Source organism: Telopea speciosissima, chromosome 4, assembly GCF_018873765.1.
Source record: "Telopea speciosissima isolate NSW1024214 ecotype Mountain lineage chromosome 4, Tspe_v1, whole genome shotgun sequence".
Classification (NCBI taxonomy): domain Eukaryota; kingdom Viridiplantae; phylum Streptophyta; class Magnoliopsida; order Proteales; family Proteaceae; genus Telopea; species Telopea speciosissima.
The window spans coordinates 51464188-51491916 of NC_057919.1; the positions used below are offsets into that span (position 1 = coordinate 51464188).

Here is a 27729-nt window from a genome sequence, read left to right on the forward strand (position 1 = left end):
GATTTGTTTGGCTGGAATATATTTTTTTTTCGGAATCTCTTCCGGCCATCTTGGAAGCCCTAGACAAATCCTATCTTACGAGCTCAAGAATCGATCATTGAACAAGTCCGCATTCATATGGATCAGGGGGGAATTCTGGATATTTCGTTGAGAATGTGAACTCGACTTTCGGATTTATGAGATTTCTGACCTGGAATGGTAGTTTGAGGAAGTTCGATAATCGATACTCTTTAACTCTGTATTTGCTCTTGACTTCTCTTTTATTCTCTTCCCTGAATCGTTCAGTTGGGGTCGTTGATCTTTCAGTTGTTGTGTTAATATAACTGATAGCATTGATGTGATGGTGAAGCATTTAGAGATTTCTCGAGAAAGAAGCCCTCTTTGAGCTCTGTGAATCAGATGCAAATGGTAATGCATCTTCCTGGGCAGATCGACAAAGTCCACGGCGGTAATCCACCTCTTCCTGTTGCAGAACCGCAGCCAATGGACATGCATTACATGCAAGAGCACGACCATGCACAACATCATAACAATGGGAATGACATTGATGATCAGGAGGATGGTGGTGGTAGTGAAGGTCTGGAAGGGGATGTCCCGTCTGATCATGGAAATCTATCAGACCCACATGGCTCAAGGCCGTCCCGAGTCCATGGAGGAAACCAGCTCACCCTCTCCTTCCAGGGTGAGGTCTATGTCTTTGATTCTGTCTCTGCAGAAACGGTGAGTTCTTTTCTTCGTCGGATTTCAATTATTGTTTATGTATTCATAAATGCTGAAAAGGACCCAAATGGATTAGCGTGTTATAAGTTTCTAGCTCTTAGACTTTAAGAATCGTTGCTGTTATATTGCATCTGATCTCTGTTGATATAATTGTGTTATTTTGCATTTTCCTAATATAATTTCTTGTAAAGCTGTAGTTTCATGCCTCAGTTTTTTCATGCAGTCCCTATTCTTATCTGGAATAACATACTTGGTTACAGTGGTGGTCGTGGGTTATTGTCAAGGTATTGAACTGTCAAATGTTCACATTAGGCCATTGTCCTGTTTGTGGATAAACCCATGCAGTGTCTTGAGTAAATGCACTATTCTCTTCAAGCAATTTGATTTATCCAGTGAGTGTTTAAAAATTGTGATACTATATTCATAAGTGACTTTATCTATGTTATATATAGGGAAATAGTTGGTGTTACTTGAATACAAAGAATAACCATTTGCCTTTTAATCATAGTTCTAAACCTAGAATTTTTTCTTTCTAAAATGATTTTTTTTTTTAATTAAATGCGTGCTGCATTTGCATTAGATTGTTATTGAGATGGGTTCCTGCTAGTGTAGGACAGGGTATGAGAGTTATGGAGCCTCATAAATTCCAAACCAAACTGAAACCTTAGAACTTTGGCTACTTCATCCATATTGCTTGTGTATCTGATTTGGGGGTGCTGAAGATTGAATCCCAAGGGATTCCCCAAAAACATTCTGTAGCCAAACATCAGTGTGATTACTATGCCGCAACCCCATATTTCAATGTATTAATTTGGACACTTGACGCAGGAGCAATTTCTTGGACCGGACTAAATGCATTGGGGGACCCATATGAAGACGGACCGGGTCCAAGTGGGTTTTTAGGTTAAGTAGGATATTTAGGAATTATTTTATTTGGAAAATATATGTCATCTTGTATTTTGGGGTAGCTATTAGACATATATGGAAGTTTCCAATTTTGAGTTTTATTTAGTTTGTATTTTTATTAGTCTAGGTTTTAGTAAGTAATCAAGAGTCTTTATTTTCTGGGTCTTACAAATAGATGTGTAACCAACGATTGAAACAGATTTGAGAATGGAATTTTGTTGAGTTGTTTGTGGTGCCGACTGGTACGATAATAATGGTTGTGTGACCTTCTCCCCTGTTCTTATAATTTCTTCTTCTTTATTTCTGTGTTATTTCTGTGTTATTTAAACCAACGCTGTTACTCTGTTTTCTGGGTAACCCTGACAGCCCCACAAAGTTGGATTGATCTCCCTTGATCCTTCTTTTCTCCTTGGATTTTGGGGGTTGAGGAGGCCTTCCCTTAGGGCGACCCTTGCTGCTGGACCTGAGCTCCAACAATGGCTGGAATAGTGGGTTTCAGAACCACCTTCAAATCTGAATCTAAGCCTTCCGCCAGATCTGTTTCAGCCATTCCTTACTTGAAATATATTGTTCCCTTAGGCCTGCTATTACTGGGATTCAAAAGGGTTTTGGGTTATGATTGTTCGACTGAAGTCTTAATTCGAATTGTGCTTGATCGAATGAGCTCTTCCTCTCAACCTGGTATTTTCTTTTCCCTTTCCTACAATTCTTTTATTTGCTTATTTTATTCTTTTATTTTCCATTAATACCCCTTACATCCACCCTTATTGCCCGTACTGGTAGTGCTCACGTATCCCCTCATGACGATCATCATAATAACCATTACTTACCATGCCGCCACCACGACCACCACTACGACCACAACCATCATCACCACCTCCACCATCATCACCACCTCCACCTCCACCATCACCATCACCATCACCATCACCTACATCACCACCACTACCCCCATCATCATCAGATGGCAACCCATGTGACTCGTGTTCCTCCTCATCAACCTAGCGAGCCTGAGGCTGAAAAAGTTGAGGCAACTCTGAATACACACGCCCTCTTCCGACATATAGTCATCCATATTGGTACCCATCGAATTAGCTATGGTGGGGTTAGGCCTACCCCTAGCCTGATCCAATTCTGGTTCATCTCGATCCCTCATCCACTAGTATGGGGATCCTCTTTATCATCTGAGTTCTCTTGGAAAATGTTTGCAAGCTTGATTGGTGCTTTATCATTGTTGTCCATGTCTTTACGTATGTGCTTCATCCTTAGTCTCATATTATAGTGCACATACATCGGCTACTCCAGTGTTTGTGACTCAATCAGTTCTTCCTCTTATTGTGTATGAGTGAAAATGTACTCCAGTTGCGCTCGTATCCAGAGGATGAACAAGTTTGTGAGAGCACTTTGATTGCTATCTTTTTTTAGGTTATGTGCACTTGAGCCATATAGCACCCACCAGTTGGTTGCATTACAAATATGGAATATTAGGAATACTTATAGGTATATGAAAAAAATTATAAATATAATGCCAGTAGGCAGTAGTGGACCTACCAGGGTCTGAGTTTTTTCTAGTTTCCACATCAGCTTTTCGACTGAAACTTATGGAAACATCTCTGAAGTATTGGATCTGTTTTCATTTCAAAGTTCAAACATGCCTTGCATTAGTATTTACTATTTAGTACACAGTTCAATAAAGTAACTAATTACATTCCTTTGCTTGCTACCAAGTCTCACAGTCTCACCTCATTATTTGCCTCTACCTATATCTCTAGATTTGGCTCCAATTTCTCAATGACATTTTCAGTTGCTTTTAGCAGTTCTGATTTAAGTCCAAGATTATGCTTGTACTGATATTTGGGATTGAAATAGTATGCTGGTAATGACATATATAACTTGTTAGTGCTTTTGAATATGTAAATGTAACTATGACTGTGAAGTGTAAAGTATGTTGAACTAACCAACTTTATGCAATGGATTACTCAAGTGCTTTTCTCATCGATCATCAATAATCTTAATATATAACTTCACACTCCAGGGTATTGCAGCTCTTACAAATTCCTTCATCTTCTGAATGGCAGCATAAATGTGGGCCAAGGTAGGCTTCTTCTTTGTATCCACCATCCTTAGTACCCTTTCTTACCACTAGCTCTAATATACCAACCACTTTATTCAAGTAACACCAAAATTTTTCACTAGCGATGGACTCTTGTGCTGCCTTCCTTTCGTCAGTATTCGACCTCCTCCAACCAAACCACTGCTCACTAGCAAACATAGACCTCAGATTAACAACCTTTGCATGAAAGTTCTTCAATGCAATTCAGTTGGTGGCAAATTGAGTCACACCAGGCGTCACTAAATCACCATTGCATTTCTCCCTCAACATTTGTAACGCATATCCATGGTTATATACAAAAGTGGTCTCTTGTCTTGCCCTCCTGACCACACTTGCTACCAAAGTTTTCTTCCCCATTTCCTTAAGCATTAGGTCAATGGAATGCGTTGCGCATTGTGTCCAAAAGAGGTAGAATGTCAAACCTGCCCCAGACTGACGGGGATTTTGAATGAAGGACAGGAACCTGTGACCAGTCACCCAAACACACTGTGGAGCATCATTCCAATGGTTGCATTCAGTGGAGAACCTCCGAGGATGTCATCCTATATGCCTGTTAGGATGGGTTGCAGACCCATGCAACTCCACTACTCACAGTCTGATGTACAGCTCCAGCTCCAGGTACTCTCTCTCTCGTACCCAAATATATGGGGCCTACACCTGTTTGGATGTGTGTTTGACTTTGGAAGAGGTGTTGGTGCAATGCCCAAGAGATAGGCTTAACACCTGTGCAAGCCTAAGGCCAAAACAGCAAGGTTGCATTCTCTAGGCGATGCACTGGGCGATTGGCCTAAAGCCCAGTGAAATGCCCAGAGTGTCTGAAACTGATTTAATGGACTCAGACACCAAGGGACCATGCATACAGCCTATGAACGCCCCCTAGAGGTAGATGGGAATTTTAGAAACCATTATCCACCTCTGGAATCATGGGGACCCCACCAGTGCAGCCAGAATGGCCCAGAATGCACTAAAAAATGCATTCTTGGGAAGTGGGACCTAAGGCCAAACAGGCCTTAGTCATCCTAAAGCAATAAATAGGAAGGACCAGCTTCCATTTTCGTTTCCTACTGCTGCTACTGAAATAGAAAGAGAGAAAGAGAAGGAGAAGGAGAAGGAAGAAGAAGAGAAGGAAAGAGAGAAAGAGAAGAAGGAAGGTGAGACCTGAGCTGTCTCTGACACTGAACCAGCCTGCATACAAGATCAAGGTAATGATCTCAACCTTTGTATACTTCTGTTTACCATGATTGACCACAGTTCTCTAGTCTGATTGGTGTGTCTCTGACCTGTAATGCTCTAAACACCACTAGAATGCATAGGGAAGCTTGGGATCTTGCATGCATGATCATTGCATGCAAGATCTGATCATCAAATGGAATAATATGCTGCTGTTTCTACAGCTGAGACTGCAGTCAGTCTCTGTGCTAAGTTGCACTGTAAACTTGCACCCTGTGCATGCAATCTGGGCATGGATCCCTGCATGCAATGAGATCTTTGCATACCTTAGCATAAGATCAGTGTTATTTCATGTAAATACATGTAAAACAAGCCATGCATGCAGCCAAAGCTGGATCCAAAAGCCTGAGCTTAGCCTGGACAGCCTTTCCCTGTGCTGTCAGAGCTCCCCCAGCTTCCAAATGGGAAAACCAAACTTGAATCCATTTGGACCAATGAATTTTGCTTTATTTTTGGTCCATGATCATCCCATTTGCATCCTTGATCGAAACCATGGCAGGCCTTGCTGCAAAATCCAAGAAAATGAGCTTAAACTCATGTTAAACAGGCTCTGGGCGATTGCCCAAACGCCCAGTGAAATGCCCAGAGATGGCATTTGGGCTCAGATGTGAATTCTGCCTTTTGGACCTTCACCAATGAACCTAGGGCAGTGTGGGGAGGATGTAAATGACCAAAATACCCCTCTCCACTAGTCCTTGCTGTCATCCATACCCCAGATGCTCAAGTGGGCCCCACAGGGCCAGGTAGCCATGCCCAGAGCTGGTTTCAGCTGGGCTGTGAACCTTTGCATTGGTTTGAGAGGTTGATATCCGAGTATAGAGGGCTCATCTAGGCTTCCGGGTGAGGAAGGGTTGGCCTACATGCCGACCGTTGTAGACTCGGTTCGGTTGCCGACTAGGGAGACTCGGCCTGGTTGCCGACCATGGAGGACTCGTCTGATAGCCGATCTAGGAGCAATCGGCCTTCTGCCGACCACAGTGAACTCGGCCGTTCCACTGACCATGGTGGGCTCGGCCACCCTACCGACCATGATGGACTCGGCCGCCCTACCAACAATGGTGGGCTCGGCTGTGCTGCCGATCACAGTGGGCTCGACCGTGTGGCCGATCACAGTGGGTTCGGCCGTGTGGCCGATCACAGTGGGCTCGGCCGTGTGGCCGACCACTACTGGCATAAACTTCTTTCCGACCCTGAAGGGGTTGCGTTTGAGTTAACCTGTTGTCTGGGTTGGCCAGTGTCCGGTTTTTCCACGGACTGGGTTCTTCAGCTCGGCCTCGGATGGCTATGTGTCACTCGTCGATTGGCTGGTATTTTTATGGTTTATCAGCAGCATAGGCTGCTGCAACCAGAAAACGATAGGAGTTCTTGAATGGACTGTGGAACCAGCATGTGAATGAAGAAGATGACTGGTTATTAGTGCTCTGATACCATGAACAATATCATAAACTAGAAACTAGTAATCACACAAGAGAAAGAGAAAAGAGGAGGAAGAGAATTGAGGAAGAAGAAGGTGAAACTGCCAAGAGAACAGCAGAATCGTAACCCTCAGCAGTCCCTCTTATCGTGTTTATATAAGCAGCAATTTACTCGAAAGAGGAAACCCTAGAAGCTTTCCTATTTGTAGTTATAATCGAAGACTAACTAGGTAACAATATAAAAACAAAATATAACTAACATGCCTACCGCCGATACATATATACACATAACAAAATATGTATCTCCACAGTACATATGGTTCATGTTTTAACAATGCTGAACTAATTTCTGACCTTGGTAGTCACTTATGTGGGACCTTAATTGAATTTACTGGTTGTTTCATGGTAAGGTCTCAAAATAGCTCTTGAGTCGGTTCTTTATCCAAGACCTAAGATACTCCCAAACTAACACCAAGAAATGGCCCGCCATGGAATGGACCTAGGTCCTGTTCTGGGGCTCTGGGCTTGTAGCTCTGTGTCATAGTTTGGAATTTTTTTCTTGAAAGTTCATTGAATATATTGATGCTAGGTTTGTAGAGATCATTGGTTCTCGTCTTGTTTTTTTTTTGACTCTGGCCATAGAGCTTCTATCATGGAACAAGAACTCGGTGAGATCTCGCTTAAATCTTGGTTTTTTGAGAAGGCGAGATGAGATGAGTGGCGATACACATGGATTACAATATCTCGATGAGATCTTAGGCGAGATTGAGATCTCAGTTCGACCAAGATCTCATTTTAATTAAGCATGTGGCCCAGTATAAATAGTGCAGATCTCGACTGAGACAAGTCGAGATCTTGCTAATCTCGTTGGTCTCGGCAGAGAATACGCATAATACCCAAATTGCATGGTTTAGCTCCCATTTTCCACTGAAGATTCATCGGATGCACGGAGAAGCTGCATCCAACATCAAATTTGTTACATCTACAACAAATTCAAAGAAATTTGGAGGATTACAAGATGAAGGTAAACCATTTTTCCCAATTTTTTTTTTCCAAAAACTGTGTTCAAATCTTGGTGGTTGGGTGTCAAATTAATATATGTTACACATTTCTGGCTGATCTATGACTTCATGGAGTCCAAATTATTTTTCTGTTATCATTATTTTTTTAATTTTTTTTTTGGAAAAAAAATGAATTTCTTATAAGAAAAAAAAAAAAAAAAAAGGGTCAATAGTGATTGGTTGGAAGTGGTTTTTATGTATCTTGGAGCACCAGTTCTGAATATTGTGGCTATGGTCAGTTTTGGCAGCCGCAGTCAGTACACTCTGCACATGAATTCGACAGTCAGAGCACTGGGTCAGGTTTTGTGGCTATGGGCAGCCGCAGTCAATACACTCTTATTTGGACTTTGATTTTGGACAATCTGATTGTGCCATTGTGTTTAAATGACCCAGAATAAGCCGTATACCAAGTTTCATGACCAAACTTGGTCAAAAACTCACCGAAACCAGCTACCGAGTTCAAAAAAAAAAGAAAAAAGAAAAAAAAAAAAGCACCAACTCGCCGAGATCTCAGCCCAACTCGATTTCTGGCATGGCGAAACCAGTATCGAAACTGAGTTCTCGAACCATGGCTTCTATCACATATCCAGGAGAAAAGAATCCAAAACTGTTGCTTTTGTTAGGCTCTAGGGATGTGGTTGTATACAGAGTATTTCGTGACAGTAAAAAAAAAAATTAAAATTTACTTAAGAATGTCAAGTGTGAACTGCATTCCAATGTTTAATAAATTTTGCACATGCTTCTTTTCTTCTTAGTTAAAATAATCTTTTTACTATTTGTTTGTGGATATTCTTCCTTTATTTATAATCTGAAGATGTAACTGCTGATTCTTTTTGGATGATGATTTGCAGGTCCAAGCTGTGCTTTTATTATTGGGGGGTCATGAAGTTCCTCCCATTGTTCCTACTCTTGTAGTGACTCCCCCCCAAAATAATGCTAACAATACAGCTAATAGGGTATCATTTTGTATTCTTCTTCTTTACATGGCTAAGCTATTACTTTTGTGAATTATTTTGTCTCTTTTCTACACCATGTTTACTAAAAAAATCAACCAGGGCTTATCTGACATCCCGTCACGGTTGAATGAACATATGTCAAAATAGGTATCGATTCAAACGTCACGACCCTCAACATCGCATCCAAACGTCTAATAAGAGATAAGGACACTTTTTAGAAAATCCCAGACCCAAAAAAGTATAGAAATGCCCCCCAAATAGCCCCAACCGACCCACCTGGTCTTGTTTAAACCGATAATAAACATATGTCAAAATAAGTATTGATTCGAAGATCAGGACCTCCAATATCGCAACCACACGTCTGATAAGAGGTAAAGACACTTTTTAGAAAATCCCAAACCCAATATAGTACAGAAATGCCCCCAAATAAGCCCAAACGACCCACTCGGTCTGGTTCGGACCGAAAATGAACATATGTTGAAATTCGTATCGATTCGAAGGTCACGAACCTAAACATCGCATCCACACGTCTAATAAGAGATAAAGACACTTTTCAAAAAATCACAAACCCAAAAAAGTACAGAAATGGCCCCAAATGACCCTAAACGACCCACCCGGTCCGGTTTAAACCGAAAATAAACATATGTCAAAATAGGTATCGATTTGAAGGTCACAACCATCAACATCGCATCCACACGTCTAATAAGAGATAATGACACTTTTCATAAAATCGCAAACCAAAAAAAGTACAGAAATGCCCCCAAATAACCCCAAACGACCCACCCAATTTTGTTTAAATCGATAATGAACATATGCCGAAATATGCATCGATTCGATGGTATTGACCCTCAACATCGCATTGTCTAACAAGAGATAAAGACACATTTTAGAAAATCCCAAACACAAAAAGTATGAAAATACTCCCAAATAACGCCAAACGACGCCCCCGGTCTGGTTTAAACCGAAAATGAACATATGTCAAAATAGGTATCGATTCGAAGGTCACGACCCTCAACATCGCATCCACATGTTTAATTAGAGATAAGGACACTTTTTAGAAAATCCCAAACCAAAAAAAGTATAGAAATGCCCCCAAATAACCCCAACGACCCACCGGGTCTGACTTAAACCAAAAATGAACATAGGCCGAAATAGGTACCGATTCGATGGTCACAACCCACAACATCGCATCCACATGTCTAATAACAGATAAAGACACGTTTTAGAAAATCCCTAACCCAAAAAAGTACAGAAATGTCCCCAAATAATCCCATACGACCCACCCGGTTTGGTATAAACCGATAATAAATATGTGCCGATATAGGTATCGATTCAAAGGTCACGACCCTCAACATCGTATCCACACTTCTTATAAGAGATAAAGACACTTTTTAGAAAATCCCAAACCCAAAATAGTACAGAAATGCCCCCAAATAAGCTCAAACGACCCACTCGGTCTGGTTCGGACAAAAAATGAACATATGTTAATACGTATCGATTCGAAGGTCACGAACCTAAACATCGCATCCACACGTCTAATAAGAGATAAGGACACTTTTCAGAAAATCCCAAACCCAAAAAAGTACAGAAATGCCCCCAAATAACCCCATACGACCCACCCGGTCTGGTTTAAACCGATAATGAATATGTGCCAAAATAGGTATCGATTCGACGGTCACGACCCTCAACAACGCATCCACACGTCTAATAAGAGATAAAGACACTTTTTAGAAAATCCAAAACCCAAAATAGTACATAAATGCCCCCAAATAAGCCCAAACGACCCACTCAGTCTGGTTCAGACCGAAAATGAACATATGTCAAAATACGTATCGATTCAAAGGTCACGACCCTCAACATCGCATCCACACGTCTAATAAGAGATAAGGGCAAATTTTAGAAAATCTCCCAAACCCAAAAAACACAGAAATGCCCCCTAATACCCCCAAACGACCCACCCGGTCTAGTTCGGTCCGAAAATTAACATATGTCGAAATACGTATCAATTCAAAGGTCACAACCCTCAACAATGCATCCACACGTCTACTAAGAGATAAGGACACTTTTTAGAAAACCCCAAACCCAAAAAAGTACAGAAATGCCCCGAAATATCCCCAAACGACCCACCCGGTCTGATTTAAACCGAAAATTAACATAGGCCGAATTAGGTATCGATTCGACGGTCACGATCCTCAACCTCGCATCCACACATCTAATAAGAGATAAAGAGACTTTGTAGAAAATCCCAAACCCAAAAAAGTACCGAAATACCCCCAAATAACCCCAAACGACCCACCTGGTCTGGTTTAAATCGAAAATGAACATATGTCAAAATAGGTATCGATTCGCAGGTCACAACCCTCAACATCGCTTCCACACATCTAATGAGAGATAATGACATTTTTACAAAATCCCAAACCCAAAAAGTATAGAAATGCACCCCAAATAACTCCAAACGACCCCGGTTTGGTTCGGACCCTAAATGAACATATGTCAAAATACGTGTCGATTCAAAGGTCACGACCCTCAACATCGCATCCACACGTCTAATAAGAGATAAGGACACTTTTTAGAGAATCTCAAACCAAAACAAAGTAAAGAAATGGCCCAAAATAACCCCAAATGACCCACCCGTCTGATTTAAACCGAAAATGAACATAAGTCGAAATAGGTATCGATTTGAAGGTCCCGACCTCAACATCGCATCCACACAAGTAAAAGAGATAAGGACATTTTTAGAGAATCCCAAACTGAAAAAAGTACAGAAATGCCCCCAAATAACCCAAAACGACCCACCTGGTCTGGTTTAAACCGAAAATGAACATATATCGAAATAGGTATCGATTCGAAGGTCACGACCCTCAACATAGCATCCACACGTCTAAAAAGATATAAGGGCACTTTGTAGAAAATCCCAAACCCGAAAAAGAACAAAAATGCCCCCAAATAACCCCAAACGACCCACCTGGTCAGGTTTAAACCGAAAATTAACATATTTCGAAATTGGTATCGATTCAAAGATCACGACCCACTACATCGCATCCACACCTGTAATAAGAGATAAGGGCACTTTTTAGAAAATCCCATACCCAAAAAAGTACATAAATGCCCCCAAATAACCCCAAATGACCCACCCGATTCGGTTTAAACCAAAAATGAACATATGTCAAAATTGGTATCGATTCAAACGTCACAACCCTCAACATCGCATCCAAACGTCTAATAAGGGATAACGACACTTTTTAGAAAATCCCAAACCCAAAAAGTACAGAAATGCCCCCAAATAACCCCAACCGACCCACCTGGTCTTGTTTAAACCGATAATAAACATATGTCAAAATAAGTATCGATTTGAAGGTCAGGACCTCCAATATAGCAACCACACGACTGATAAGGGATAAAGACACTTTTTAGAAAATCCCAAACCCAAAATAGTACAGAAATTCCCCCAAATAAGCCCAAACGACCCACTCGGTCTGGTTCGGGCCGAAAATGAACATATGTCGAAATAGGTATCAATTAGAAGGTCCCAACCCTCAACATCGCATCCACATGTCTAATAAGAGATAAGGAAACTTTTTATAAAATCCCAAACCCAAAAAAGTACAAAAATGCCCCCAAATAACCCCAAACGACCCACCCGGTTTTGTTTAAACCGATAATGAACATATGTCGAAATATGTATCGATTCGATGGTCATGACCCTCAACATCGGATCTACACATCTAATAAGAGATAAAGACACATTTTAGAAAATCCCAAACACAAAAAGTACAAAAATACTCCCAAATAACCCCAAACGACCCCCCCGGTCTGGTTCAAACCGAAAATGAACATATGTCAAAATAGGTATCGATTCGAAGGTCACGACCCTCAACATCGCATCCACACGTCTAATTAGAGATAAGGACATATTTTAGAAAATCCCAAACCCAACAAAGTACAGAAATACCCCCAAATAACCCCAAACGACCGACCCAGTCTGGTTCGATCCAAAAATTAACATATCCCAAAATACGTATCGATTCGCAGGTCATGACCCTCAACAACGCATCCACACATCTAATAAGAGATAAGGACACTTTAGAAAACCCCAAACCCAAAAAAGTACAGAAATGCCCCCAAATAACCCCAAACGACCCACCCAGTCTGATTTAAACCGAAAATGAACATAGGCCGAATTAGGTATCGATTCGACGATCACGATCATGAACCTTGAATCCACACGTCTAATAAGAGATAAAGAGACTTTGTAGAAAATCCCAAACCCAAAAAAGTACCAAAATGCCCCCAAATAACCCCAAACGATCCACCCGGTCTGGTTTAAATCGAAAATGAACATATGTCGAAATAGGTATCGATTCGCAGGTCACAACCCTCAACATAGCTTCCACACGTCTAATAAGAGATAATGACACTTTTTACAAAATCCCAAACCCAAAAAAGTACAGAAATGCACCCCAAATAACTCCAAACGACCCCCCGGTTTGGTTCGGACCCTAAATGAACATATGTCAAAATACGTATCGATTCGAAGGTCACGACCCTCAACATCGCATCCGCACGTCTAATAAGAGATAAGGACACTTTTTAGAGAATCTCAAACCAAAAAAAAGTAAAGAAATGCCCCAAAATAACCCAAAATGACCCACCTAGTCTGGTTTAAACCGAAAATGAACATATGTCAAAATAGGTATCGATTCAAACGTCACGACCCTCAACATCGCATCCAAACGTCTAATAAGAGATAAGGACACTTTTTAGAAAATCCCAAACCCAAAAAAGTATAGAAATGCCCCGCAAATAACCCCAACCGACCCACCTGGTCTTGTTTAAACCGATAATAAACATATGTCGAAATAAGTATCGATTCGAAGGTCAGGACCTCCAATATCGCAACCACACGTCTGATAAGAGGTAAAGACACTTTTTAGAAAATCCCAAACCCAATATAGTACAGAAATGCCCCCAAATAAGCCCAAACGACCCACTCGGTCTGGTTCGGACCGAAAATGAACATATGTTGAAATTCGTATGGATTCGAAGGTCACGAACCTAAACATCGCATCCACACGTCTAATAAGAGATAAAGACACTTTTCAAAAAATCCCAAACCCAAAAAAGTACAGAAATGGCCCCAAATGACCCTAAACGACCCACCCGGTCCGGTTTAAACCGAAAATAAACATATGTCAAAATAGGTATCGATTTGAAGGTCACAACCATCAACATCGCATCCACATGTCTAATAAGAGATAAGAACACTTTTCATAGAATTGCAAACCAAAAAAAGTACAGAAATGCCCCCAAATAACCCCAAACGACCCACCCGATTTTGTTTAAGTCGATAATGAACATATGCCGAAATATGTATCGATTCGATGGTAATGACCCTCAACATCGCATTGTCTAACAAGAGATAAAGACACATTTTAGAAAATCCCAAACACAAAAAGTATGTAAATACCCCCAAATAACGCCAAACCACGCCCCCGGTCTGGTTTAAACCAAAAATCAACATATGTCAAAACAGGTATCGATTCGAAGGTCACGACCCTCAACATCGCATCCACACGTTTAATTAGAGATAAGGACACTTTTTAGAAAATCCCAAACCAAAAAAAGTATAGAAATGCCCCCAAATAATCCCAATGTCCCACCGGGTCTGAATTAAACCGAAAATGAACATAGGCCGAAATAGGTACCGATTCGATGGTCACAACCCACAACATCGCATCCACATGTCTAATAACAGATAAAGACACGTTTTAGAAAATCCCAAACCCAAAAAAGTACAAAAATGTCCCCAAATAATCCCATACAACCCACCCGGTTTGGTATAAACCGATAATAAATATGTGCCGAAATAGGTATCGATTCAAAGGTCACGACCCTCAACATCGCATCCACACTTCTTATAAGAGATAAAGACACTTTTTAGAAAATCCCAAACCCAAAATAGTACAGAAATGCCCCCAAATAAGCTCAAACGACCCACTCGGTCTGGTTCGGACAAAAAATGAACATATGTTAATACGTATCGATTCGAAGGTCACGAACCTAAACATCGCATCCACACGTCTAATAAGAGATAAGGACACTTTTCAAAAAATCCCAAACCCAAAAAAGTACAGAAATGCCCCCAAATAACCCCATACGACCCACCCGGTCTGGTTTAAACCGATAATGAATATGTGCCGAAATAGGTATCGATTCGACGGTCACGACCCTCAACAACGCATCCACACGTCTAATAAGAGATAAAGACACTTTTTAGAAAATCCAAAACCCAAAATAGTACATAAATGCCCCCAAATAAGCCCAAACGACCCACTCGGTCTGGTTAGGACCGAAAATGAACATATGTCCAAATACGTATCGATTCAAAGGTCACGACCCTCAACATCGCATCCACACGTCTAATAAGAGATAAGGGCAAATTTTAGAAAATCTCCCAAACCCAAAAAACACAGAAATGCCCCCTAATACCCCTAAACGACCCACCCGGTCTAGTTCGGTCCGAAAATTAACATATGTCGAAATACGTATCAATTCAAAGGTCACAACCCTCAACAATGCATCCACACGTCTACTAAGAGATAAGGACACTTTTTAGAAAACCCCAAACCCAAAAAAGTACAGAAATGCCCCGAAATATCCCCAAACGACCCACCCGGTCTGATTTAAACCGAAAATGAACATAGGCCGAATTAGGTATCGATTCGACGGTCACGATCCTCAACCTCGCATCCACACATCTAATAAGAGATAAAGAGACTTTGTAGAAAATCCCAAACCCAAAAAAGTACCGAAATACCCCCAAATAACCCCAAACGACCCACCTGGTCTGGTTTAAATCGAAAATGAACATATGTCAAAATAGGTATCGATTCGCAGGTCACAACCCTCAACATCGCTTCCACACATCTAATGAGAGATAATGACATTTTTTACAAAATCCCAAACCCAAAAAAGTATAGAAATGCACCCCAAATAACTCCAAACGACCCCCCGGTTTGGTTCGGACCCTAAATGAACATATGTCAAAATACGTGTCGATTCAAAGGTCACGACCCTCAACATCGCATCCACACGTCTAATAAGAGATAAGGACACTTTTTAGAGAATCTCAAACAAAAAAAAAGTAAAGAAATGGCCCGAAATAACCCCAAATGACCCACCCAGTCTGATTTAAACCGAAAATGAACATAAGTCGAAATAGGTATCGATTTGAAGGTCCCGACCTCAACATCGCATCCACACAAGTAAAAAGAGATAAGGACATTTTTTAGAGAATCCCAAACCGAAAAAAGTACAGAAATGCCCCCAAATAACCCAAAACGACCCACCTGGTCTGGTTTAAACCGAAAATGAACATATGTCGAAACAGGTATCGATTCGAAGGTCACGACCCTCAAGATAGCATCCACACGTCTAAAAAGATATAAGGACACTTTGTAGAAAATCCCAAACCCGAAAAAGAACAAAAATGCCCCCAAATAACCCCAAACGACCCACCTGGTCAGGTTTAAACCGAAAATTAACATATTTTGAAATTGGTATCGATTCAAAGATCACGACCCTCCACATCGCATCCACACCTGTAATAAGAGATAAGGGCACTTTTTAGAAAATCCCAAACCCAAAAAAGTACATAAATGCCCCCAAATAACCCCAAACGACCCACCCGATTCGGTTTAAACCGAAAATGAACATATGTCAAAATAGGTATCGATTCAAACGTCACAACCCTCAACATCGCATCCAAACGTCTAATAAGGGATAACGACACTTTTTAGAAAATCCCAAACCCAAAAAGTACAGAAATGCCCCCAAATAACCCCAACCGACCCACCTGGTCTTGTTTAAACCGATAATAAACATATGTCAAAATAAGTATCGATTTGAAGGTCAGGACCTCCAATATAGCAACCACACGACTGATAAGGGATAAAGACACTTTTTAGAAAATCCCAAACCCAAAATAGTACAGAAATGCCCCAAAATAAGCCCAAACGACCCACTCGGTCTGGTTCGGACCGAAAATGAACATATGTTGAAATACATATCGATTCGAAGGTCACGAACCTAAACATCGCATCCACACGTCTAATAAGAGATAAGGACACTTTTCAGAAAATCCCAAACACAAAAAAGTACATAAATGCCCCCAAATAACCCTAAACGACCCACCCGGTCCGGTTTAAATTGAAAATGAACATATTTCGAAATAGGTATCAATTAGAAGGTCCCAACCCACAACATCGCATCCACACGTCTAATAAGAGATAAGGACACTTTTTATAAAATCCCAAACCCAAAAAAGTACAGAAATGCCCCCAAAAAACCCCAAACGACCCACCCGGTTTTGTTTCAACCGATAATGAACATATGCCGAAATATGTATCGATTCGATGGTCATGACGCTCCACATCGCACCTACACGTCTAATAAAGAGATAAAGACACATTTTAGAAAATCCCAAACACAAAAAGTATGTAAATACCCCCAAATAACGCCAAACGACGCCCCCGGTCTGGTTTAAACCGAAAATGAACATATGTCAAAATAGGTATCGATTCGAAGGTCACGACCCTCAACATCGCATCCACACGTTTAATTAGAGATAAGGACACTTTTTAGAAAATCCCAAACCTAAAAAAGTACAGAAATGCCCCTAAATAACCCCAACGACCCACCCAGTCTAATTTAAACCGAAAATGAACATAGGTCAAAATAGGTATCGATTCGATGGTCACAACCCACAACATCGCATCCACACGTCTAATAAGAGATAAAGACACGTTTTAGAAAATCCCAAACCCAAAAAAGTACAGAAATGTCCCCAAATTATCCCATACTACCCACCCAGTTTGGTTTAAACCGATAATGAATATGTGCCAAAATAGGTATCGATTCAAAGCTCACAACCCTCAACATCGCATCCACACATCTAATAAGAGGTAAAGACACTTTTTCGAAAATCCCAAACCCAAAATAGTACAGAAATGCCCCCGAATAAGCCCAAATGACCCACTCGGCCTTGTTCGGACAAAAAAAAGAACATATGTTGAAATACGTATCGATTCGAAGGTCACAAACGTAAACATCACATCCACACGTCTAATAAGAGATAAGGACACTTTTCAGAAAATCCTAAACCCAAAAAAGTATAGAAATGCCCCCAAATAACCCCAACAACCAACCCGGTCTGATTTAAACCAAAAATGAACATAGGCCGAAATAGGTATCGATTCGACAGTCACAACCCACAACATCGCATCCACACGTCTAATAAGAGATAAAGGCACGTTTTAGAAAATCCAAAACCTTAAAAAGTACAAAAATGTCCCCAAATAATCCCATACGACCCACTCGGTTTGGTTTAAATCGATAATGAATATGTGCCGAAATAGGTATCGATTCAAAGGTCATGACCCTCAACATCGCATCCACACGTCTAATAAGAGATAAGAATACTTTTCAAAAAATCTCAAACTAAAAAAAGTACAGAAATGCCCCAAAATAACCCCAAACGACCCCCGGTCTGGTTCCGTCCGAAAATTAACATATGTCGAAATACGTATCGATACGAAGGTCACGACCCGTAACAACGCATCCACACGTCTAATAAGAGATAAGGACACTTTTTAGAAAACCCCAAATCCAAAAAAGTACAAAAATGCCCCCAAATAACACCAAACGACCCACCGGTCTGATTTAAACCAAAAATGAACATAGGCCGAATTAGGTATCGATTCGATGGTCACGATCCTAAACCTCGCATCCACACGTCTAATAAGAGATAAAGAGACTTTGTAGAAAATCCCAAACCAAAAAAGTACCAAAATGCCCCCAAATAACCCCAAACGACCCACCCGGCCTGGTTTAAATCGAAAATGAACATATGTCAAAATAGGTATCGATTCGCAGGTCACAACCCTCAACATCGCTTCCACACGTCTAATAAGAGATTATGACACTTTTTACAAAATCCCAAACCCAAAAAAGTACAGAAATGCACCCCAAATAACTCCAAACGACCCCCCCGATTTGGTTCGGACCCTAAATGAACATATGTCAAAATACGTATCGATTCGAAGGTCATGACCCTCAACATCGTATCCACACGTCTAATAAGAGATAAAGACACTTTTTAGAGAATCTCAAACCAAAAAAAAGTAAAGAAATGCCCCGAAATAACCCCAAATGACCCACCCGGTCTGCTTTAAACCGAAAATGAACATAAGTCGAAATAGGAATCGATTTGAAGGTCCCAACCTCAACATCGCATCCACACATGTAATAAGAGATAAGGACACTTTTTAGATAATCCCAAATCGAAAAAAGTTCAGAAATGCCCCCAAATAACCCCAACCGATCCACCTGGTCTTGTTTAAACCAATAATGAACATATGTCGAAATAAGTATCGATTCGAAGGTCGAGACCTCCAATATCGCAACCACAAGTCTGATAAGAGATAAAGACACTTTTTAGAAAATCCCAAACCCAAAACAGTACAAAAATGCCCCCAAAGAAGCCCAAACGACCCACTCGGTCTGGTTCGAACCGAAAATGAACATATGTTGAAATACGTATCGATTCGAAGGTCACGAACCTAGACATCGCATCCACACATCTAATAAGAGATAAGGACACTTTTCAGAAAATCCCAAACCCAAAGAAGTACAAAAATGCCCCCAAATAACCCTAAACGACCCACCCGATCTGGTTTAAATCGAAAATAAACATATGTCGTACTAGGTATCGATTAGAAGGTCATAACCCTCAACATCGCATCCACATGTCTAATAAGAGATAAGGACACTTTTTAGAAAATTCCAAACCCAAAAAAGTACAGAAATGCCCCCAAATAACCCCAAACGACCCACCCGATCTTGTTTAAACCAATAATAAACATATGCTGAAATAAGTATTAATTTGAAGGTCAGGACCTCCAACATCGCAACCACACATCTGATAAGAGACAAAGACACTTTTTAGAAAATCCCAAACCCAAAATAGTACAGAAATGCCCCCAAATAAGCCCAAACGACCCACTCCGTCTGGTTCGGACAGAAAATGAACTTATGTTGAAATACGTTTCGATTCGAAGGTCACAATTCTCAACATCGCATCCACACGCCTAATAAAAGATAAGGCCACTTTTCAGAAAATCCCAAACCCAAAAAAGTACAGAAATGCCCAAAAATAACCCCATACGATTCACTCGATTTGGTTTAAACCGATAATGAATATGTGCCGAAATAGCTATCGGTTCGAAGGTCACAACCCTCAACATCACATCCACACGTCTAATAAGAGATAAAGACACTTTTTAGAAAACCCAAAACAGTACAGAAATGCCCCCAAATAAGCCAAAATGACCCACTCGGTTTGGTTCGAACCGAAAATGAACATATGTCAAAATACGTATCGATTCGAAGGTCACGACCCTCAACATCGCATCCACATGTCTAATAAGAGATAACAACCCTTTTTATAGAATCCCAAATTCAAAAAAGTATAGGAATGCCCCCAAATAACCCCAAACAACCCACCCGGTCTGGTTAGGTCTGAAAATGAACATATGTCTAAATACATATTGATTCGAAGGTCACGAACCACAACAGCTCATCCACATGTCTAATAAGAGATAAGGACACTTTTTTGAAAACCCCAAACCCAAAAAAGTACAGAAATGGCCCCAAATAACCCCAAACGATCCACCCGGTCTGATTTAAACAAAAAATGAACATAGGCCGAATTAGGTATCGATTCGACGGTCACGATCCTCAACATCGCATCCACACGTTTAATAAGAGATAAAGAGACGTTGTAGAAAATCCCAAACCCAAAAAATTATCGAAATGCCCCCAAATAACCTCAAACGACCCACCCGGTCTGGTTTAAATCGAAAATGAACATATGTCAAAATAGGTAACGATTCGAAGGTCACGACCCTCAAGATCGTATCCACATGTCTAATAAGAGACAAATACACTTTTTAGAAAATCCCAAACCCAAAAAAGTACAGAAATGCCCCCAAATAACCCCAAATGACCCACCTGGTCATGTTTAAATCGAAAATGAACATATGTCAAAATTGGTATCGATTCGAATATCACGACCCTCAACATCATATCCACACATGTAATAAGAGATAAGGACAGTTTTTAGAGAATCTCCAACCCAAAAAAGTATAGAAATGCCCCCAAGTTTAAGTCGAAAATGAACATATGTCAAAATAGGTTTTGAATCGAAGGTCACAACCATCAAGATAGCATCCACACATCTAACAAGAGATAAGGACACTTTTTAGAAAATCCAAAATCCGAGAAAGTACAAAAATGCCCCCAAATAATCCACCAGGTCAGGTTTAAACCGAAAATGAACATATGTCAAAATTGGTATCGATTATAAGATCACGACCCTCAACATCGCATCCATACCTGTAATAAGTGATAAGGACACTTTTTAGAGAATCCCAAACCCAGAAAAGTATAGAAATGCCCCCAAATAACTCCAAACGACCCACCTGGTCTGGTTTAAATTTAAAATGAACATATGTCAAAATAGTTATCGATTAAAACGTCACGACCCTCAACATCGCATCCAAACGTCTAATATGAGATAAGGACACTTTTTAAAAAATCCCAAACCCAAAAAAGTACAGAAATGTCCCCAAATAACCCCAAACGACCCACCCAGTCTGGTTTAAACCGAAAATGAACATATGTCGAAATTGGTATCGATCCGAAAGTCTTGACCCACAACATCGCATCCATACGTCTAAGAAGAGATAAGGACACATTTTAGAGAATCCCAAACCCAAAAAAGTACAGAAATGCCCCAAATAACCCAAAACGACCCACCCGGGCTGGTTCAACATCGTATACACACGTCTATTAAGAGCTAAAGACACTTTTTAGAAAATCCCAAACCCAAAATAATATAGAAATGCCCCCAAATAAGCCCAAAAGACCCACTCGGTCTGGTACGGACCGAAAATGAACATATGTCAAAATACGTATCGATTTGAAAGTCAAGACCGTCAACATAGCATCCACACGTCTAATAAGAGATAAGGACACTTTTTAGAAAATCCCAACCCCAGAACAGTACAGAAATGCCACCAAATAACCCAAAACGACCAACCCGGTCTGGTTTAAAGCGAAAATGAACATAAGTCAAAATACATATCGATTCGCAAGTCTCGACCCTCAACATCGTATCCACACGTGTAATAAGAGATAAGGACACTTTTTAGAGAATCCTAAACCCAAAAGAATACAAAAATTCCCCCAAATAACCCCTAACGACCCAGCTGGTCTGGATTGGACCGAAAATGATTATATGTCGAAATAGGTAACGATTCGAAGGTCACGACCCTCAACATCGCATCCACACATCTAATAAGAGATAAGGATACTTTTTAGAAAATCCCAAACCCAAAAACATACATAAATGCCCCTAAATAACCCCATACGACCCACCCAGTCTGATTTAAATCGTAAATGAACATATGCCAAAATCCGTATCTATTCGAAGGTCACGACCCCCAACATTGGATCCACACAGCTAATAAGAGACAAGGACACTTTTTAGAGAATCCCAAACCCAAAAAAGTGCAGAAATGCCCCCAAATAACCCAAAACGATCCACTCGGTCTAGTTTAAACCGAAAATGAACATATGCCGAAATAGATATCGAATCGAAGGTCACGACCCCCAAGATAGGATTCACATGTCTAAAAAGAGATAAGGACACTTTTTAGAAAATCCCAAACCCAAAAAAGTACAGAAATGCGCCCAAATAACCCCAAAGCACCCACCTGGTCAGGTTTAAACCGAAAATGAACATATGTCGAAATAGCTATCGATTCGAAGATCACGACCCTTAACATTGCATCCACACCTGTAATAAGAGATAAAGACACTTTTTAGAGAATCCCAAACCCAAAAAAGTATAGAAATGCCCCCAAATAACCCCAAATGACCCACCAGGTCTGGTTTAAACCAAAAATTAACATATGTCAAAATTGGTATCGATTAGAATTTCACAACCCCCAACATCGCATCCACACATCTAATAACAAATAAGGACACTTTTTAGAAACTCCCAAACCCAAAAAAGTATAGAAATGCCCCCAAATAACCCCAAACGACCCACCCAGTCTGGTTTAAACTGTAAATGAACATATGCCAAAATTGGTATCGATTAAAAGGTGACAACCCTCAACATCATAACCACACATCTAATAAGAGATAAGGACACTTTTTAGAAAATCCCAAGCGCCAAAATGTACAGAAATGCCCCCATATAACCCCAAACTACCCATCTGATTAGGTTTAAACCGAAAATGAACATATGTCAAAATAGGTATCGATTTCTAAGATCACGACCCGCAACATCGTATCCACATAAGTAATAAGAGATCGAGACACTTTTTAGGGAATCCCAAATCGAAAAAAGTACAGAAATGCCCTAGAATAACCCCAAACGACCACCCGATCTGGTTTAAACAAAAAATGAACATATGTCGAAATAGGTATTGATTCAAACGTCACAACCCTCAACATCGCATCAACACGTCTAATAAGAGATAAGGACACTTTTTAGAAAATCCCAAACCCAAAAAAGTACAAAAATGTCCCAAAATAACCCCAAACGACCCACCCTTTTTGGTTTAAACTGTAAATGAACATATGCCAAAATAGGTATCGATTCGAAGGTCACGACCCTCAACATCGCATCCACACGTCTAATAAGATATAAGGACACTATTTAGAAAATCCCAAACCCAAAAAATTATAGAAATGACCCCATATAACCCCATACGACCCACCTGATCAGGTTATGAACATATGTCAAAATACGTTTCGATTCGAAAATCACGACCCCCAACATCCCATCCACATATGTAATAAGAGATAAGGACACTTTTTAGAGAATCCCAAACCCAAAAAAGTATAGAAATGCCCACAAATAAGCCTAAACGACCCACCCGGTCTGGTTTAAACCGAAAATGAACATATGTCGAAATAGGTATCGATTAGAAGGTCACTACCCTCAACATCGCATCCACACATCTAATAAGAGATAACGACACTTTTTAGAAAATCACAAACTCAAAAAAGTACAGAAATGCCCCTGAATAACCCCAAACGACCCACCCGGTCTTGAATAAACCGATAATGAACATATGTCAAAATTGGTATCGATTCGAAGATCACGACCCTCAACGTCGCATCCACACCTGTAATAAGAGATAAAGACACTTTTTAGAGAATCCCAAACCCAGAAAAGTACAGAAATACCCGCAAATAACCCCAAACGACCCGCCTGGTCAGGTTGAAACCAAAAATGAACATATGTCGAAATAGGTATCAAGTAGAAGCGCCCAACCCTCAACATCGCATCCACAAGTCTAATAAGAGATAATGACACTTTTTATAAAATCCCAAACCCAAAAAAGTACTTAAATGCCCCCAAAAAACCCCAAACGACACACCCAGTTTTGTTTCAACCGATAATGAACATATGCCGAAATATGTATCGATTCGATGGTCATGACACTCCACATCGCACCTACACGTCTAATAGAGAGATAAAGACACATTTTAGAAAATCCCAAACACAAAAAGTATGTAAATACCACCAAATAACGCCAAACAACGCCCCCGGTCTGGTTTAAACCGAAAATGAACATATGTCAAAATAGGTATTGATTCGAAGGTCACGACCCTCAACATCGCATCCACACGTTTAATTAGAGATAAGGACACTTTTTAGAAAATCCCAAACCTAAAAAAGTACAGAAATGCCCCAAAATAACCCCAACGACCCACCCGGTCTAATTTAAACTGAAAATGAACATAGGTCGAAGTAGGTATCGATTCGACGGTCACAACCCACAACATCGCATCCACACGTCTAATAAGAGATAAAGACACGTTTTAAAAAATCCCAAACCCAAAAAAGTACAGAAATGTCCCCAAATTATCCCATACTACCCACCCAGTTTGGTTTAAACCGATAATGAATATGTGCCGAATAGGTATCGATTCAAAGCTCACGACCCTCAACATCGCATCCACACGTCTAATAAGAGGTAAAGACACTTTTTCAAAAATCCCAAACCCAAAATAGTACAGAAATGCCCCCGAATAATCCCAAACGACCCACTCGGTCTGGTTCAGACAAAAAAAGAACATATGTTGAAATATGTATCGATTCGAAGGTCACGAACCTAAACATCACATCCACACGTCTAATAAGAGATAAGGACACTTTTCAGAAAATCCTAAACCCAAAAAAGTACAGAAATGCCCCCAAATAACCCCAACAACCAACCCGGTCTGATTTAAACCAAAAATGAACATAGGCCGAAATAGGTATCGATTCGACAGTCACAACCCACAACATCGCATCCACACGTCTAATAAGAGATAAAGGCAGAAATGTCCCCAAATAATCCCATACGACCCACCCGGTTTGGTTTAAATCGATAATGAATATGTGCCGAAATGGGTATCGATTCAAAGGTCACGACCCTCAACATCGCATCCACACGTCTAATAAGAGATAAGAATACTTTTCAAAAAATCCCAAACCCAAAAAAGTACAGAAATGCCCCAAAATAACCCCAAACGACCCCCGGTTTGGTTCTGTCCGAAAATTAACATATGTCGAAATACGTATCGATACGAAGGTCACGACCCGAAACAACGTATCCACACATCTAATAAGAGATAAGGACACTTTTTAGAAAACCCCAAATCCAAAAAAGTACAGAAATGCCCCCAAATAACCCCAAACGACCCACCCGGTCTGATTTAAACCAAAAATGAACATAGGCCGAATTAGGTATCGATTCGATGGTCATGATCCTCAACCTCGCATCCACACGTCTAATAAGAGATAAAGAGACTTTGTAGAAAATCCCAAACCAAAAAAGTACCGAAATGCCCCCAAATAACCCCAAACGACCCACCCGGCCTGGTTTAAACCGAAAATGAACATATGTCAAAATAGGTATCGATTCGCAGGTCACAACCCTCAACATCGCTTCCACACGTCTAATAAGAGATTATGACACTTTTTACAAAATGCCAAACCCAAAAAAGTACAGAAATGCACCCCAAATAACTCCAAACGACCCCCTCGATTTGGTTCGGACCCTAAATGAACATATGTCAAAATAGTATCGATTCGAAGGTCATGACCCTCAACATCGTATCCACACGTCCAATAAGAGATAAAGATACTTTTTAGAGAATCTCAAACCAAAAAAAAGTAAAGAAATGCCCCGAAATAACCCCAAATGACCCACCCGGTCTGCTTTAAACCGAAAATGAACATAAGTCGAAATAGGAATCGATTTGAAGGTCCCAACCTCAACATCGCATCCACACATGTTATAAGAGATAAGGACACTTTTTAGATAATCCCAAACTGAAAAAAGTTCAGAAATGCCCCCAAATAACCCCAACAGACCCACTTGGTCTTGTTTAAACCGATAATGAACATATGTCGAAATAAGTATCGATTGGAAGGTCGGGAACTCCAATATCGCAACCACAAGTCGGATAAGAGATAAAGACACTTTTTAGAAAATCCCAAACCCAAAATAGTACAGAAATGCTCCCAAAGAAGCCCAAACGACCCACTCGGTCTGGTTCGAACCGAAAATGAACATATGTTGAAATACGTATCGATTCGAAGGTCACGAACCTAGACATCGCATCCACACGTCTAATAAGAGATAAGGACACTTTTCAGAAAATCCCAAACCCAAAGAAGTACAAAAATGCCCCCAAATAACCCTAAACGACCCACCCGATCTGGTTTAAATCGAAAATAAACATATGTCGTACTAGGTATCGATTAGAAGGTCATAACCCTCAACATCGCATCCACATGTCTAATAAGAGATAAGGACACCTTTTAGAAAATTCCAAACCCAAAAAAGTACAGAAATGCCCCCAAATAACCCCAAACGACCCACCCGATCTTGTTTAAACCAATAATAAACATATGCTGAAATAAGTATTAATTTGAAGGTCAGGACCTCCAACATCGCAACCACACATCTGATAAGAGACAAAGACACTTTTTAGAAAATCCCAAACCCAAAATAGTACAGAAATGCCCCCAAATAAGCCCAAACGACCCACTCCGTCTGGTTCGGACAGAAAATGAACATATGTTGAAATACGTTTCGATTCGAAGGTCACGAACCTCAACATCGCATCCACACGTCTAATAAAAGATAAGGCCACTTTTCAGAAAATCCCAAACCCAAAAAAGTACAGAAATGCCCAAAAATAACCCCATACGATCCACCCGATTTGGTTTAAACCGATAATGAATATGTGCCGAAATAGCTATCGGTTCGAAGGTCACAACCCTCAACATCACATCCACACGTCTAATAAGAGATAAAGACACTTTTTAGAAAACCCAAAACAGTACAGAAATGCCCCCAAATAAGCCAAAATGGCCCACTTGGTTTGGTTCGAACCAAAAATGAACATATGTCAAAATACGTATCGATTCGAAGGTCACGACCCTCAACATCGCATCCACACGTCTAATAAGAGATAAGAACACTTTTTATAGAATCCCAAATTCAAAAAAGTACAGGAATGCCCCCAAATAACCCCAAACGACCCACCCGGTCTGGTTAGGTCCGAAAATGAACATATGTCCAAATACGTATCGATTCGAAGGTCACGAACCACAACAGCTCATCCACATGTCTAATTAGAGATAAGGACACTTTTTTGAAAACCCCAAGCCCAAAAAAGTACAGAAATGGCCCCAAATAACCAAAAACGATCCACCCGGTCTGATTTAAACCAAAAATTAACATAGGTCGAATTAGGTATCGATTCGACGGTCACGATCCTCAACATCGCATCCACACGTTTAATAATAGATAAAGAGACGTTGTAGAAAATCCCAAACCCAAAAAATTCCCGAAATGCCCCCAAATAACCCCAAACGACCCACCCGGTCTGGTTTAAATCGAAAATGAACATATGTCAAAATAGGTAACGATTCGAAGGTCACGACCCTCAAGATCATATCCACACATCTAATAAGAGACAAATACACTTTTTAGAAAATCCCAAATTCGAAAAAGTACAAAAATGCCCCCAAATAACCCCAAATGACCCACCTGGTCATGTTTAAACCGAAAATGAACATATGTCGAAATTGGTATCGATTCGAATATCACGACCCTCAACATCGTATCCACACATGTAATAAGAGATAAGGACAGTTTTTAGAGAATCTCCAACCCAAAAAAGTATAGAAA

General features: G+C 40.4%; 1 protein-coding gene across 1 annotated transcript in view; it reads left to right on the forward strand.

Moving 5' to 3' along the window:
* Positions 1-277: 277 nt before the first annotated feature.
* Positions 278-27729, forward strand: part of LOC122659386 (GATA transcription factor 24-like) — a 51707-nt gene continuing 24255 nt past the window's right edge. The window contains exons 1-3 of the mRNA XM_043854498.1: positions 278-720; positions 8297-8401; positions 8501-8523. Coding sequence (XP_043710433.1) covers positions 400-720; positions 8297-8401; positions 8501-8523 — 449 coding nt within the window. The 5' untranslated portion in view covers positions 278-399. The remainder of the gene's footprint in view (positions 721-8296; positions 8402-8500; positions 8524-27729) is intronic.